The 13,262-nt window shown below is 44.8% G+C and overlaps 4 protein-coding genes across 8 annotated transcripts; 2 read left to right on the top strand and 2 right to left on the bottom strand.

The window, feature by feature from the left end:
- Nucleotides 1-3,577: 3,577 nt before the first annotated feature.
- LOC108152827 (nucleolar protein dao-5) lies at nt 3,578-7,028 on the bottom strand. 4 transcript variants are annotated; one of them, XM_033387880.1, is made up of 4 exons: nt 6,829-7,025; nt 5,187-6,599; nt 4,930-5,103; nt 3,578-4,005 (listed from the first exon to the last, which is right to left on the bottom strand). In XM_033387880.1, the coding sequence occupies exons 1-4, from the start codon at nt 6,925-6,927 to the stop codon at nt 3,853-3,855; spliced, it is 1,839 nt and encodes a 612-aa protein (XP_033243771.1). In that variant the 5' UTR covers nt 6,928-7,025; the 3' UTR covers nt 3,578-3,852. The 4 variants fall into 4 exon arrangements, with proteins under 4 accessions (XP_033243771.1, XP_033243772.1, XP_017137916.1 ...); XM_033387881.1 differs by having other exon boundaries at nt 4,930-5,100; XM_017282427.2 differs by lacking the exon at nt 3,578-4,005 and adding an exon at nt 4,068-4,653 and having other exon boundaries at nt 6,829-7,028.
- Nucleotides 7,029-7,422: 394 nt separating this feature from the next.
- Nucleotides 7,423-9,403, top strand: LOC108153263. 2 transcript variants are annotated; one of them, XM_033387882.1, is made up of 5 exons: nt 7,423-7,515; nt 7,578-7,944; nt 8,011-8,376; nt 8,438-9,131; nt 9,195-9,403. In XM_033387882.1, the coding sequence occupies exons 2-5, from the start codon at nt 7,730-7,732 to the stop codon at nt 9,309-9,311; spliced, it is 1,392 nt and encodes a 463-aa protein (XP_033243773.1). In that variant the 5' UTR covers nt 7,423-7,515; nt 7,578-7,729; the 3' UTR covers nt 9,312-9,403. The 2 variants fall into 2 exon arrangements, with proteins under 2 accessions (XP_033243773.1, XP_017138614.1); XM_017283125.2 differs by lacking the exon at nt 7,423-7,515 and having other exon boundaries at nt 7,570-7,944.
- Nucleotides 9,404-9,623: 220 nt separating this feature from the next.
- LOC108152833 (small integral membrane protein 8) lies at nt 9,624-10,139 on the top strand. The gene is made up of 2 exons (XM_017282438.2): nt 9,624-9,838; nt 9,905-10,139. Exons 1-2 carry the CDS (start codon nt 9,740-9,742, stop codon nt 10,061-10,063), a joined length of 258 nt encoding a protein of 85 aa, XP_017137927.1. The 5' UTR covers nt 9,624-9,739; the 3' UTR covers nt 10,064-10,139.
- Nucleotides 10,061-13,162, bottom strand: LOC108152832 (eukaryotic translation initiation factor 2A). Its single transcript, XM_017282437.2, has 4 exons — nt 12,897-13,162; nt 11,521-12,685; nt 11,179-11,453; nt 10,061-10,838 (listed from the first exon to the last, which is right to left on the bottom strand). Exons 1-4 carry the CDS (start codon nt 12,934-12,936, stop codon nt 10,381-10,383), a joined length of 1,938 nt encoding a protein of 645 aa, XP_017137926.1. The 5' UTR covers nt 12,937-13,162; the 3' UTR covers nt 10,061-10,380.
- Between the last annotated feature and the right edge of the window lie 100 nt (nt 13,163-13,262).

The following is a 13,262-nucleotide window of genomic DNA, read 5'->3' as shown; positions in this document are numbered from 1 at the left end:
TGTTTGTCCGCCTTTTGTTTTTATCCTTACGTTGATGTATTCTGTTTGTTTTCAGTTGGGATCTGTACAATATGATATACATATATGCCTCTATATACACCACACAAACGTATGTAAAAGCAAACAAACACTTGACAATACATTTCGATTACTAAATGTGAAAGATCATAAAAGAGATAAATGGAAACTTAGTAACATACAGTAAAAATAAATATTTAAATTTCAAAACTAATCAGAATATGCACTATTTTTATTATTACAAGGGGAGGTCATTGTTGCTCCCCCAAATGTTGAGATGTAGGATGTCATTTGCTTCATTTCACCGAATCTACAGGAGTCTGTCTTTACTTATTTCCATATTAGGTAAAATTTGACTAAATTGTCTTTAAAACTCTGTGGATGAAGGCAGCATCGGTTGACGGTTTCGACTTATTTAATGCGTATTGATAAAATATTATTTAGAAATAGATTTCAAACCGATGCTTTATTGCAAAATAAAAAAAAACCTTTTAATCATTCATGAAATATTCTATACAAGTTATAATCATAACATAATCAATCCCTTAACTCGCTCTTTGAAGAGACAGTCCAAATGCTCTTTTCAGAAGTCTTGAAGAAAGCGTTAGATAACGAGATATTATACCTATTGTTGATTAAACCGCATTGCGAAAGAAATTATACTTTTGCAACGAATTGGCATATCAAGGAGGCAGAGGGCTGATGATAGTACGTCATCCCATTTTATTGGCAATTAGTTTCCCAGAATTGTTTGGACGATCGTTCTTATGTTAGATGCATGTGCATATGATAGATATACTTACTGTGTAAATAAAACAGAAGGATCTGCGAAAAGGTAATATCTTGCAAAGGAACGTAGAGTAGGTAAAGACGAGCGGGAACGTTGTGATCCCCGGCTCTACAATTTAAACATATGTCGTTTAGGAAGGATTTTACAATAATAACAAAAATAAAAGAAATTAATCGATCAAAGCGTTTGGGATATTTTTATATATTAGATTTTATGTGTTTCCATTTTTCTTAAATTTCTTTTTTTGCATCTGTCTCTTTTTTTTCTATTCTCCCGAAAACACAAGCTCTTTGACTTTATCTCGCTCTTTTCCGTAACACCGCGCACACTGCACGACTACAGTGTGTGAAAGAGAGAGAGAGAGAGAGTGCGAAAGGTAATACATTGCAAAGGAAGGTAGAGTAGATAAAAATGCGCCGGAACATTAAGAGCCAAATGGGACATGATTTTACCCAAAAAATAAATCGACCGAACAGTTAGGGACATTTTTATATATCAGATTTAATCTGCTTCTTTTTATCTTAAAAGTTTTGTTGTACATCTGTCCCTTTTTTTTCTATTCTCACACCAACCAAAAGCTCTTTATCTCGCTCTTTTCCGTAAGACCGCGCACACTGCATTACTAACAGTGTGTGAGAAAGAGAGAGAGAAAAAGAAAGAGAGAGAATGAGTAGGCGCGTGGAACGAGTAGCGTAGCCACTGCAATTTTATTTGTTCATTCTGGCTATAATAATAATGATACGTTTTGATCCAGCAGATCCGGCACTCTGGTAGGTATGGTCTCTGCATCAAGAATTTATATACACACGTCGGCATAAGTATTTTGTTTAGCGTTGAATTTTGACGAATTGCTACGTGTTACAGCTCTCTTATCTGATTTACCGCTAACTACATGAATGCTTAAAGTATATTGCAAATTATCTTCGTAGTTGCATTTTGCGTTTTGTTAATATGCTTCTTATTCTCATTCGTAATCTGATCTTGGCTGGACAAAAGTATTTTGTCAGAACTTCAATTAATTTGCATTGATCTGCTGTTGATAGAAAGCGAAACCATTATTACGGATTATCTCAGTTTAGAGATTGTAAATGCTGATAAAAATTGTTTTCGTTTAATAATTTGTGAAATATGAGTAACCGAAAGGAATTCAGTGAATCTCTTAAAAATGAAATAATAGTGAAGTTCAACTCTGGTATTTCAGTGCAAAATATCAGTAGATTATAGTATACATATTTCACGTCAGACAAACTGCTATAAAAAAAACAAATTTAAAAAAACCAACACTGCAAAAAACGCTACACGTTGTGGCAGACCACGAAAGACAACTGCCAAGGTAGACACTTTTAGTTTGCGGCAATTTAAGCAGGATGTCTTAAAAACTCCTCGATCGGTTGCCAATGACTTGAAGGGAACAGGAAATTTTGATGTCAGCGAACGGACAATACGTAGACGTCTTATGGAAACTGATTTTGGAACATATATTACTAGAGCTATACTGCAAATAACACAGCGCAATAAGTCAAAGCGCCTTGAATTTGCCAAAAAATTGATCGGCAAATAATTTTAATTTTGGAAAAATTTTTTATGGAGCGATGCAAGTGCTTTTCAGTTTCACGGCTCAAAAAAAAAAAAGTTTTCGTAAGAAACCTAAAAGAACGTCGCAAAAAAGTGGCACCTATATGTGTAAGAGCGATCCATGGAGGTGGGACCATAATGTTTTATGGATGCGTCGCCTACAATGGCTCGCGAAATTTAGTTCCTGTTGATGGTAGCATGAATAAAGACAAATATTTGGAAGTGCTAAACTATCACGCTTTCTCCTCTGGAGATCATTTTATTGGGGAGTCCTTTACCTTCCAACAGGACAACGCCCCGTGTCATAAAGCTAAAGTCGTTACCCAATTCTTGAAGGACATTGGGGTTAATACTTTGGACTAGCCGGCCCAGAGCCCAGACTTAAACATTATCGAGAATCTCTGGTCTTATATAAAAAGAAACCGGACTCCAAATTTGACAAGGAACCGTGAGAATAAAATCTGAGAGGTGAAATCACTCTGGAGAGAAATTCTGCTGGCTTATATCCACAGCTTAGTGGAGTCAGTTCCGAGACGTCTGCAAAAGGTGATAGAGGCAAAGGGAGGATATATATTTTGCTGATTCATCATAAAAAGTTAGTTCGTTCCATTCGTTTTTGTTTTTTTTTACATTTTATAAAATGTCAAAATACTTATGCCACCGTCTGTTTAGGAATAATTAATTTTCATTTAACAATAAACCCACTTATCATACTTTGTTTACATATTGTTAATAGCTTAATATAATACCTTTCTACGATAAATGAATAAAGTTTCTACTTTGAAAAAATAAGAAGTTACAACCGAATACGTTGTGCATAATTTTTGTCAAAATACTTATGCCGATGTGTGTACTTTGCGGGGTCTGAAACGCTTTCTTCTGGGTGTTGCACACATCTACTTTCACCACAAATCTAATGTACCCCTATATCTACCAGATTGCCGAATCTGGATCAGATCGAGTCATTATTATAACCAAAAGGAACAAATCAATTTGCAGTGGCCTCACACCACAAATCTAATATATCCCAAAACTTTCGACTACCGGATATTTGTATTGAAGTTTTGGAATATATTAGGCCGTGTGCTTATAAATGGCAATGCAAGTCCTATGTTTGTCAATTGAAAAATATTCAGGAAACCCATTAGTGAAATTATATATATTATATAAGAAAAAAAATAGTTTCTATTGAAATAGAGTCTTGAACAATCATTTAGTGTGTGGTTACGGTTTTATTGACCGCCAGTTCTCATTTCGGATTAATTCAATTTAAAATGTAGGCTCTATAATATAAGGCGTATCAAATCAAAAGAAGGAAAGGATTTTACAGATTGGCAATATATTACTGCGTATGATGCCATAGTGTAACTGCTGTATATTGATATAATGATGTAGAGACTACTCTACAAAGTTTTCTTATCCGTTAGAATATAGAATATTATATATAGTGTGTGAGGGCACTCGTAAATTTAGTCAAATTTTATTGAATTGACGCCTGTGTCAATTGCGCCGCCCCGATAGCTGCCGCGCTTCTTCTTGGTCTTCTCGTGCTTGAAGGACTTGCCGCGGGTGTGCTTCAGGTCGATGTTGGCCCGTTCGCCCCAGGAGCCGGCAGCGTTTTTCTATACAGGGGGTACGGTTCGCGTAAGTATAAAATTGTTTAAACAGATTTAATTCTAATTACATAACAAATCTGCATACATCTGCGCGCGTTTGTGTGTGTACGTGCTTGTGGGTGGGGGGATGGAGAGAGAACTTAACTAGATCTAATTGTCGAAGGTGATTTTCTTGTTTGGCTTCGGCGCTGAGGAGTCGAAGGATTTGTTGCCGAAACCACCGCCGCCGCGCCCGCCGCCACCACGTCCGCCAAAGCCGCGTCCGCCGCGGTCGCCTCCACGCCCTCCTCCAAAGCTGCCGCGGTCGCCTCCACGTCCACCGCCAAAGCCGCCGCGTCCGCCACCACCACGTCCGCCAAAGCCGCGTCCGCCGCGGTCGCCTCCACGGCCACCGCCAAAGCCGCCGCCGCCGCGGTCACCTCCACGGCCACCGCCAAAGCCGCCACCTCGTCCACCGCCACGTCCCTCGAATGGCTTCTTATCAAAGCCACCAAAGCTACGGCGATCGCCCATCTTCTTGAATCCACCGCCCTCGCCGCCTTCCTCGCCGCCGTTCTGATTGTTGCTCTCCCAGGTGCTGCGATCCGGACGTCCGGCAAAGCCGGAGCCTCCACGTCCGCCGCGTCCATGGTGATTCTTGAAGCCGTCGCCATTCTGCAAGGGAGAAAGGCCAAAGAGGGCAAACCACAAATTAGCAAAGGATTTGCAGATGTATAAAACGAATGAGTAGGAAACGAAGGTTGGCCGTCAAGTGCCACAAATGATTTGAGTTTTTTGTCGGGACGTCTTGTCTTGCTAATTTGTGTGTTTTGCCCCCCGCCCCTGGCTGCGTAATTCTGCAGAGAAGCCCTAGCCCCAACCACATGCCTCTGCACACACACACACAAACACACACGTCTGACGCGACTCAAATGCATTTGCGGCACTCACCTTGGCCTCAAAGGACATGTCTTGGACTCGGGCATCGACGAGAACCTCCTCTGTCCGCACGCGACGGAAGGGAGAACGACGTCGGCCACTCCCACCACCGCCTCCGCTGCTGTTCAACTGCCTGCTATTGTGGCTGTTGTTGTGGTTGTTGGGAGTGGAGGTGAAACCATTCTGCTGTGGTTTTGCAACCGATTAATCTCTCAATTGCTTGACAGGATTTGTATGGGGGAATGGACAAAGGGAAAGACAAAACTAACCTTTTGGTCTCCCGATTTGACAAAGTTGTTGTACTTCTTGTTGGGTGTGGCCTCCTCCTCATCCCCGCCGCTGAACTTGCGCTTCTGGCCGGCCTTGGCGTCACCGTTGGCAACCGCCTTAGGCTTCACCTCTTCGGAGTCATCGCTGTCGCTGTCGTCGCTGCTTTCCTTGGCCTTCTTGGCCGCTGGCTTCTTGGCAGCTGGTGCTTTCTCCTCGTCGGAAGAGTCATCCGAGGAGGAGTCGTCCTTCTTGGCCGGTGCCGCAGTCTTCTTCACTGCCGGCTTGACAGCAGCAGGAGCCTCATCGTCACTGGAGGAGTCTTCGCTGCTCGATTTGGCCGCCTTAACTGCAGGCTTGATTGCAGGCTTGGCTGCAGGCTTTGCTGCAGGCTTGGCTGCAGGCTTGGGCTTTTCGTCCTCAGAGCTCTCGCTATCATCCGAAGAGTCTTCGGATTCACCTGCCTTCTTGGCTGGAGTAGCAGCGGGTTTGGCTGCTGGCTTGGCAGCAGGCTTCTTGGCTGGCTCTTCCTCATCGGAATCGCTGTCATCGCTGGATGACTCTACCTTCTTCGCCGGAGTGGCCTTTGCAGCTGATTTGGCTGGGGCAGCCGCCTTCTTGGGTGGCTCCTCATCGGAATCGCTCCCCTCGCTGGACGAATCGACTTTCTGGGCTGGAGCAGCCTTGGCTGGACTTGCCTTCACTGGAGCTGCCTTCTTGGGTGCCTCGTCCTCCGAGGAACTACCCTCGCTGGAGGAAGCAGCAACCTTTTTGGGGGCTGCCTTAGCTGGAGCCTTTGCTGCAGGCTTTTCTTCTTCCTCGGAGTCATCTTCGCTCGAAGAGGTGGCGGGCTTGACCACAGCTGTCTTGGCCGGGGCAAGTGCAGGCTTCTTCTTGGCTGGCTCCTCATCGGTATCGCTACCCTCACTGGAGGTTTCGGGTTTCTTGGCAGCCGCAGACTTTGCTGGTGCCTTGGCCGCTGGTTTGGCCGTTTCCTCCTCGGAGCTGCTGTCGTCGCTGCTGGAGGCCGCCTTTTTGGCTGGAGTTGTCTTGACTGGTGTCTTGGCCACGGCAGCTGGTTTCTTATCCTCTTCAGAGTCGTCGCTATCCTCACTGGAGGAAGCAGCAGCCTTCTTGGCCGGAGCGGCCTTTACTGCCACTGCTGGCTTCTTTGGTGGCTCTTCGTCTGAGGAACTATCATCACTGCTCGAGGCCTTGACCACCTTAGCAGCTTTGCCGTTTGTCAACGCAACAGCGGCTGGCTTCTTCGCCGGCACTGGCGCCTCATCAGAGTCGTCTGAATCACTGTCACTATCAGCAGCTGCTGCCTTAATTGCTGGAATTTTTGTCGAGCTCTTGGTCTGGTAAAACTGTAAGATCTCACTCAGCTTTGGCGTGTTCTTTCCCACTGTGGCCTGTGGAACAAACGTATGAAATTCTTGGTTAGTAAATAGCACGTGGTCGCGGTCGCATGCACGAGCCAGGAAGATTCGGATATACAAGAACGGTATGTCTACTCTTCAGAACCATCCAGATATGTTCAACCTGCTGTCTCAAACAGCAACCTGCAGGCAAAAACACGAGCTGCATGCTTTTGAGTGCATTAGAAGCTGCATTAGCCACATAGAAAAAAAATACACTTACTGCCTTCGTCTTTTGTTGGAACACCTTGGCCAGGTTCTTGTCCTTAGATTGTATGTACTCTAATACGATAGCGTCGGTTAGTTTCAATAGGTCCGCCATATTTATTTCAATTGTTTCACTCTAAAATTTTAATACCAAGCACACGCTTGCTCACAAATAAAAAGAAATACACACGTGTTTTGTGCGGGCTTATCGATAAGATATATGGTCTGACCCTCAGAAATATACCGTCTCATTTTCAAAATATACCGATGAAAAAAACCCACTTGACCCCCCTCTATTTAAACAGGTGAACAACTTGCGTTAAACCGCGGAAAACAATACTGTTTGTAAATTCTTTTAGATCCATCCTATCCTTCTTCTTTACTTACAAAAAAGAGACCACGATATCTTTCACCTAAACTGCCCTAAAATTCTACAAGTTTCATAGTTTTCGTGGAGCGTGTTTAAATACCCATTGGCCGTCAATGGGTTAATCGCTCTCAATTACCGAAAATCATATCACTAGATTTTAATATTCGGTTTAGTATTAATAGCTAGCTAGGACCGTCAGTGTGAACACATATTTTAGTTATTTTTTTTGACAAATACTTTTGTTTTGATCTCAAAACATATCAAAATGATATCAGTCTCAAAATGTCACCAATTCAAAAACAGCACAAAAACAATTCAAACTAGCACAAAACAGTATGGTCATATCGCCAACTGCATAGACTTTCTTTAATAATTCCTAATTTAGTAATTTTCAGTTTCAGGAATCCCCAGACTGTATCCAATCGTTCGCAGCAATCGATAGTACTATCGATAGTTTTGCGTTTGATGCAAGACGACACTAGAAAATTCTATAAAAATAAACAATAACCGTATACAATTCGTGTAACAATATTCATTTCCCTCGGCCATGGCGTCTGACAATGAAGATCCACCGTTGTCCTCGACTGGCCCCATCTCTGAGATACTGAAGCTGAATGACGATTGCCTGGAAGAGATTTTCGAGCGGCTGCAGGATTTGCCTACAGAGATTTACTTCTCCAAAGTCTGCCAGAGGTTTCAAAACATTGCCTTGGGAAAATGGCGGATCAGGCATACCTATGACACGATGGATCTGGAAAAATGGTAAATGTATAATTGCAGCCGAAATATTTATTGATTATAATCAAGAATGTGTCAATCCTTTAATAGGCGAGAACTGCTGCCCAACTTTGATGATTTATATTACTTCATCCATTTGATGCAGCCGTATATAAAGGAAATGTACGTCAGTAGCTGTCTTTGCACATTGCTCAAGGATTTGGATGAAATACACATTACGGAGCTGCCCCAGGTGACCAGCTTTTATTACGATCCCGAGGACGTGGATTGTTATCCATCGAATCGCAGCATACGCAAATTGACCCTCATTGTGCCTGGCGTGCGTAGACTTCGCCTAACCACTCCTACAGATGGGCGGTATCTCTCCCGCTTTAAGCATCTGAAAGAACTTCATCTGTATGAGGATCAGCACAAGGCCTACGAGCTGCGCCAGCAGTATCTGGATGAGGTGTGCCAGTAAGTAATGATTTGCGGCTCCTTCGCCAGCTTGCCTCCTAATTCGTCACCTGTTCCGCAGTCGGTGCGACCTCCAAGTGCTGGACATACGAACATTCGATGGGATCAGTAAGCTGCGCCTCAACAACTGCGTTAAATCTCTCCAGAGTCTCACCACCCTCAAGCTCAATCTGGCCACGATCAAGTCTGTACTGCCCGAAATCATGAAGCTGCCGTCGCTCAAACAACTGGTAGTTCTCCTCTGCTCCGAATGGCACATTCCCGCAGAGGTCTGCCCGGACGAATACGATCCCAAAATACGAGAAGTCGAGGAGTTCTATGCTATTATGGAGCACAAGGCGAAGGAAATTACATGCGTGGCCGTAGATGGCTACTACATGCCACTGGAGCCGGGTTGGGACAGGGATTTGCCAATTTGGACGCATAAAAAACTGCAGCGCCTGGCCATTTGCAGTTGGGACCATTCTACCGACTATCTTGAGCGCTACACCTGCATGAAAGATCTGCAATTGCTTTGCCTACGAAATTGTACCCATTTGAACGATGATGTGCTCCTCAAATTCGTTGATCTATGCCCACGTCTGCAGCACCTGGACGTCTCTTACTGTCGAGAGGTAACACCCAGTTTTCTCTCCCGAGCCCTTAAGATTCTCAAGCAAAAAGACCCGCATAGACAACAGACGGGATACAGCAAGACCCCGCCGTTGTTTATTTACTATGTCCTCAGTGGGTTCGAGGACTTTGTCGACAAAGAGGTGATTACATTGTTCCCGTTTATTGTTCAGATTTAACTAATCTCATTGTACTGTCCCTTGCAGAACCTGAAGACCTCTCCAGAATACAGGGAATACATCGTCTTTAAACCAGACTTCCCAGTCCGATCGGAGCGGGGGCTTAGCTTTGTAGATCGCGGCTATCAGTTCGAATTTATATAATATCGGATACATACGTACATATATATTGATTAATTATTACAAAATTATGTTGCATAAATTAATGATGTTAAATTAAATTATATGAAACAGTATCGATTGGTATTTTAGAATTCTCATGTTGAGAGCTTTCGATATTTCTCTGCAACACTGTCACACTTTAGTCTACACAATGTATTATGTATTAGGATATATTTCATTTTTTTTTTTTTTTTATTTACATTTGTATTGATTAGTACGTTTTATTAAAAAAAAAAAATGAATTTTGGTGGAGTGCCGATGTATTGATATATCGTTGAAATCATCGATAGAGCAACCATCGATAAATTGACATTTTATTCACGCTTTTGCTTTTAAAACTGAATTGTGCAACAAATACGGTAAAAATTTTACTAATTGCATTCGAAGTTCAATAAAAGCATTTTAAGAAAATGAGTGACGGAAAGGAACAGAAGCCTGGCGATGGCATCCGCTCCATGCGCAGCACGGGCGTCTTCCGTTTGATCAACTTTGAACTGTACACAAAGCCGGTGGGTGTTCAGGATGCACCCGTCAACATTCAGAGCTTTCTTTAATAGGTTTTGTTTTCTTTGCAGAACATGGTCGTCATGGGCCTGGGCTTGACAGCTATAACTGGAGTCTTTGGATATATTGCCTACATGCGGTACAAATACCAGAGTTTGGGCTATTATGTGGCCGTCAAAGAAGACGGAAAGGAAGAGTTCATCAAGAAGAAATCAAATTGGGAGTTGTAGCATTGTATCTTTGTGGAAACTTCTTTATTCGCTTGATAGCACAATTTGGTACATAAATTTCTGTTGTTTCGAGTAACTGTTTGTTTGCCAAAAGTGTTCAGAAATCACAAAAGTAGAAAAATGTTTTTAACTTTAAACTTTTTGCGACACATATTTTTCGCAAAATGAGCGTTAAACAGCAGGAAAGGGAAGAACAACAAACAGTGTATGAGAAGGGAGGAGGAGAGAAGGCAAATTGTGGTGTCATCTTGTGGGTGTATCACACATATCAATGGTATTGTCCTTTTCCTCTTGCCTCTCTCGCTCGGCGACTCCCTTTAGTCGGACAGCTTGAGCATCTTGAGTTCGTCCAAGAAAGTTGCTTCCATTTTAATTTTATTTAATTGATTCAGCTCAAGACTTTCGCCGTGGTCCTGGCGCGACTTCAGTTTCTTAATGTCTGAGAGCTTCTTGGCAACGGTGCGAATTTTGCGTTCCTTCTCGTTCGAATTTTGGCCATTGGCCTGGGGATGTGGTTGATGGTGATAATGATGGCGCTGTTGGTCGGCAGCATTCTCCTGTTGATATCTGGGCGCCTGTGGTCGTGTTCTGTGTGTGTGATGTGGCGTCTGGGATACCTGCTGGTCCTCCCCCGTCACAGTCACTGTCTGTGTCGTCGGTACCGCAGCAGAGGCTGCTGGGGTATCCACATCGCCACCATTCACAGCTTTTACATTTACATCCCTCCGTGGGCCCTTTGGCTTGTTTTTGTTGTTCTTTTTGTTGTTGGCACCACCTGCAGGCAACAAAAGAAACGCAAACAGCAATTAGCAAATACATTTCCCGCCCTACTTACTGCCATAATATAAGTCTCTAATCCTAATTTGCATGTACTACGAAATGTTTAAGGGGGTGAAGGAGGAGGATGAATCGTTAATTCTAGTATCGTTTATACTGATAGGGTCGACAGCGTCTGTTGGACCGATTTGGCACGTTAGCGGCAGCTACCGATGTCGCTGTCGATGCATCACGACCCTCACGGCCACTCGGCACTTGGCATTGACCCTGTTCGCTCCGTCGCACGATCGGATTGTCCATATCATATTGCCTGTTCCAAATCTTGCGCATTCCATTACCTGCTGATGCTGGTGCCAGTCCGGGTACGGTTGGCTGTGGCAAGTACTTCTCTGGATTCTTTCCCTCCTTCAACAAACGCAAATGGGGCGGTGTGTAGGCCTTTTTGCTCGCTTCTGGCTGACTGGATTTAATCCCCTCATGCTTGGCCTTGGTGATTTTTGGCTCACTGAAGGTATTATCTGCATACTGCTGCCACTCGATGCCGAGCAACTCCTGGCTTTGCGGCCACATGGTCTCGTGCAGCAGGGCTCCGGAGTAGTGGTACACTTTGAAACTGCAAGTAAAATAATAATTACAATTTGCATCGGAATCGCAAGCATATTTCATGGGAAGCAACTTACCCGTTACTAATGCGGAGCCTGGGAGCGGTGGTGGCTGTGACAAACCATTCGCCATTGGGATGCCACTCGAAGACAGTGGTGTCCGCCAGCTTCAAGCTGGCCAGCTTCTCCCGTTTGGGCACATCCCATACCTCGACGGCTCCGGGCAGATTGCCAAAACCGGCGAGCACAATGATGTTTCCAAAAGGATTGAAATAGGCACAGTTACGTGGACCCTCTCCAAAGTCATAGATCACGTCGCACTTGAGATTGTAGAGAGCTGCCTTGGAGGGCATGAAGCCATATACAACCACGAATTCGGTGGCTTTGGGACTCCATTTGACACAGTGGACTGGTCCGTCCTTCGACAGCGGCACGGAGCAAGTGTCGCCCTTGGTGGCCATGAAGTGGACAGCCTGATTGCCGTAGTAGGAGGCGCCGCTCTTGTCCACCTCGGTGCTGGTTAGCAACAGCAGGCCAGTGCCTCTCTTGTTCCACAACATTTCCACGCGGTCTGCTTGGAAGAAGCTCTTGCAGGCGACCGTTTGGTTCGGGCCCAGGGCGGGATACTTGTACAGCTTGCACATGGACGGAGCACCCTTGGCGCCGGGATTGTAGAAGGCCAAATACGGCGGACAGTGGCCGGGACCAAGAGATAACATTCCCCCACGACTGCCGCCTATTTTTCTTTGGGTATTTTCGAATCCTTTAGCCGATCCTTCGGGCAGATCATAGAACAGAGCCTCGCCGCCCACGACGAGAGCGAAGATGGTCTCGTCCGACGACCAAGATGGCTCCCAATTCGATTGGTTCTTCTGGACAATGGCAAACACTTCGGTGCCCGTGGTGATATCGTACACCAGGAGATTGGGCGACCCCTCTGGGCGGTCCTTGGTGATGGCATAGTGCTCCCAGGTGCACAAATAATTGCCACGTGGCGAGAACTTGAGGTAGAACGCCTTGGGGCGCGGCAACGAGCACTGCACTGGCCACTCTCCGGCACCATCCTTGCACGCCTCGAGCACCTTAACGTCCCGGCCGTTGGAATATGCAAAATATTGGCCATCTGGACTGAAGCAGATCGAACGAGAACATTTCGTCTCCTCTCGCGGCAAGTTTGACTTGTGTTCATATGGCAACTTAGGTCCGGCCGATGACCACAGTTCAACCGCCACGCTAGAGCGAACTGTAAACGAAGGCACGATAGATTAGTTACCAGAGAAATACACGAGGTAGCGCTCCCCCCTCCCCACCCCCCACGACAGAGAATGACTCTTGAGTTTGCACAGTCCTGCCAGGCGGTGGGGCTGGCAATGCTGCTGGTGCCCCACATTGTCTGGCATTGGGGGCAGTGTTTGGGGACTAGTTTTGTATCGAATCTGCGGGATTATATTTACTTGCAAGGGTAGGAACAACACCGTCCGCAGCTGCAGCCATTGTCTTCCAATCTCACACGCACACACACAGAAGAACACGCACGGCGATGTTGTTGTTGCTATCTAGTACTCGCGCTCTGTTGCAGCCGGTGTTGGTTAACAGATGATTGGTTGTGCACTCACACGGTCGCTCTGTACTGTGTTTATCGATAGACGCCTATCTACATGAATTGGCGCGATGACGGACACTTTGAACATGTATGTTACCTAACCAAACCAAATATTTAGAACCGCAACAAAACTTCAGCTCTACGTGAATTTAAAAACATTTTAATACTGACTATTTGAGATCTAAGATTTCAGACGGCACATTCAAACGTATCTAGA

This window comes from Drosophila miranda, chromosome XR (assembly GCF_003369915.1).
Source record: "Drosophila miranda strain MSH22 chromosome XR, D.miranda_PacBio2.1, whole genome shotgun sequence".
In the NCBI taxonomy this organism is placed as follows: domain Eukaryota; kingdom Metazoa; phylum Arthropoda; class Insecta; order Diptera; family Drosophilidae; genus Drosophila; species Drosophila miranda.
The sequence above is the reverse complement of the archived record's forward strand: the minus strand, read 5'-3'. Positions and strand labels throughout refer to the sequence as shown.

What these genes read in the sequence shown, in the direction of transcription:
- LOC108152827 (XM_017282427.2), bottom strand. Translation starts at nt 6,927, where the DNA reads ATGGCGGACCTATTGAAACTAACCGACGCTATCGTATTAGAGTACATA. An exon ending in TCCAACAAAAGACGAAGGCA is followed by an intron (nt 6,600 to 6,828) that starts GTAAGTGTATTT and finishes TTTGTTCCACAG; the next exon opens with GCCACAGTGGGAAAGAACAC. An exon ending in ACATGTCCTTTGAGGCCAAG is followed by an intron (nt 4,654 to 4,929) that starts GTGAGTGCCGCA and finishes TCTCCCTTGCAG; the next exon opens with AATGGCGACGGCTTCAAGAA.
- LOC108153263 (XM_033387882.1), top strand. Translation starts at nt 7,730, where the DNA reads ATGGCGTCTGACAATGAAGATCCACCGTTGTCCTCGACTGGCCCCATC. An exon ending in ACGATGGATCTGGAAAAATG is followed by an intron (nt 7,945 to 8,010) that starts GTAAATGTATAA and finishes ATCCTTTAATAG; the next exon opens with GCGAGAACTGCTGCCCAACT. An exon ending in TATCTGGATGAGGTGTGCCA is followed by an intron (nt 8,377 to 8,437) that starts GTAAGTAATGAT and finishes CCTGTTCCGCAG; the next exon opens with TCGGTGCGACCTCCAAGTGC.
- LOC108152833 (XM_017282438.2), top strand. Translation starts at nt 9,740, where the DNA reads ATGAGTGACGGAAAGGAACAGAAGCCTGGCGATGGCATCCGCTCCATG. An exon ending in TTGAACTGTACACAAAGCCG is followed by an intron (nt 9,839 to 9,904) that starts GTGGGTGTTCAG and finishes TTTTCTTTGCAG; the next exon opens with AACATGGTCGTCATGGGCCT.
- LOC108152832 (XM_017282437.2), bottom strand. Translation starts at nt 12,936, where the DNA reads ATGGCTGCAGCTGCGGACGGTGTTGTTCCTACCCTTGCAA. An exon ending in TGTTGTTCCTACCCTTGCAA is followed by an intron (nt 12,686 to 12,896) that starts GTAAATATAATC and finishes CTTCGTTTACAG; the next exon opens with TTCGCTCTAGCGTGGCGGTT. An exon ending in ACTGGCACCAGCATCAGCAG is followed by an intron (nt 10,839 to 11,178) that starts GTAATGGAATGC and finishes TGTTGCCTGCAG; the next exon opens with GTGGTGCCAACAACAAAAAG.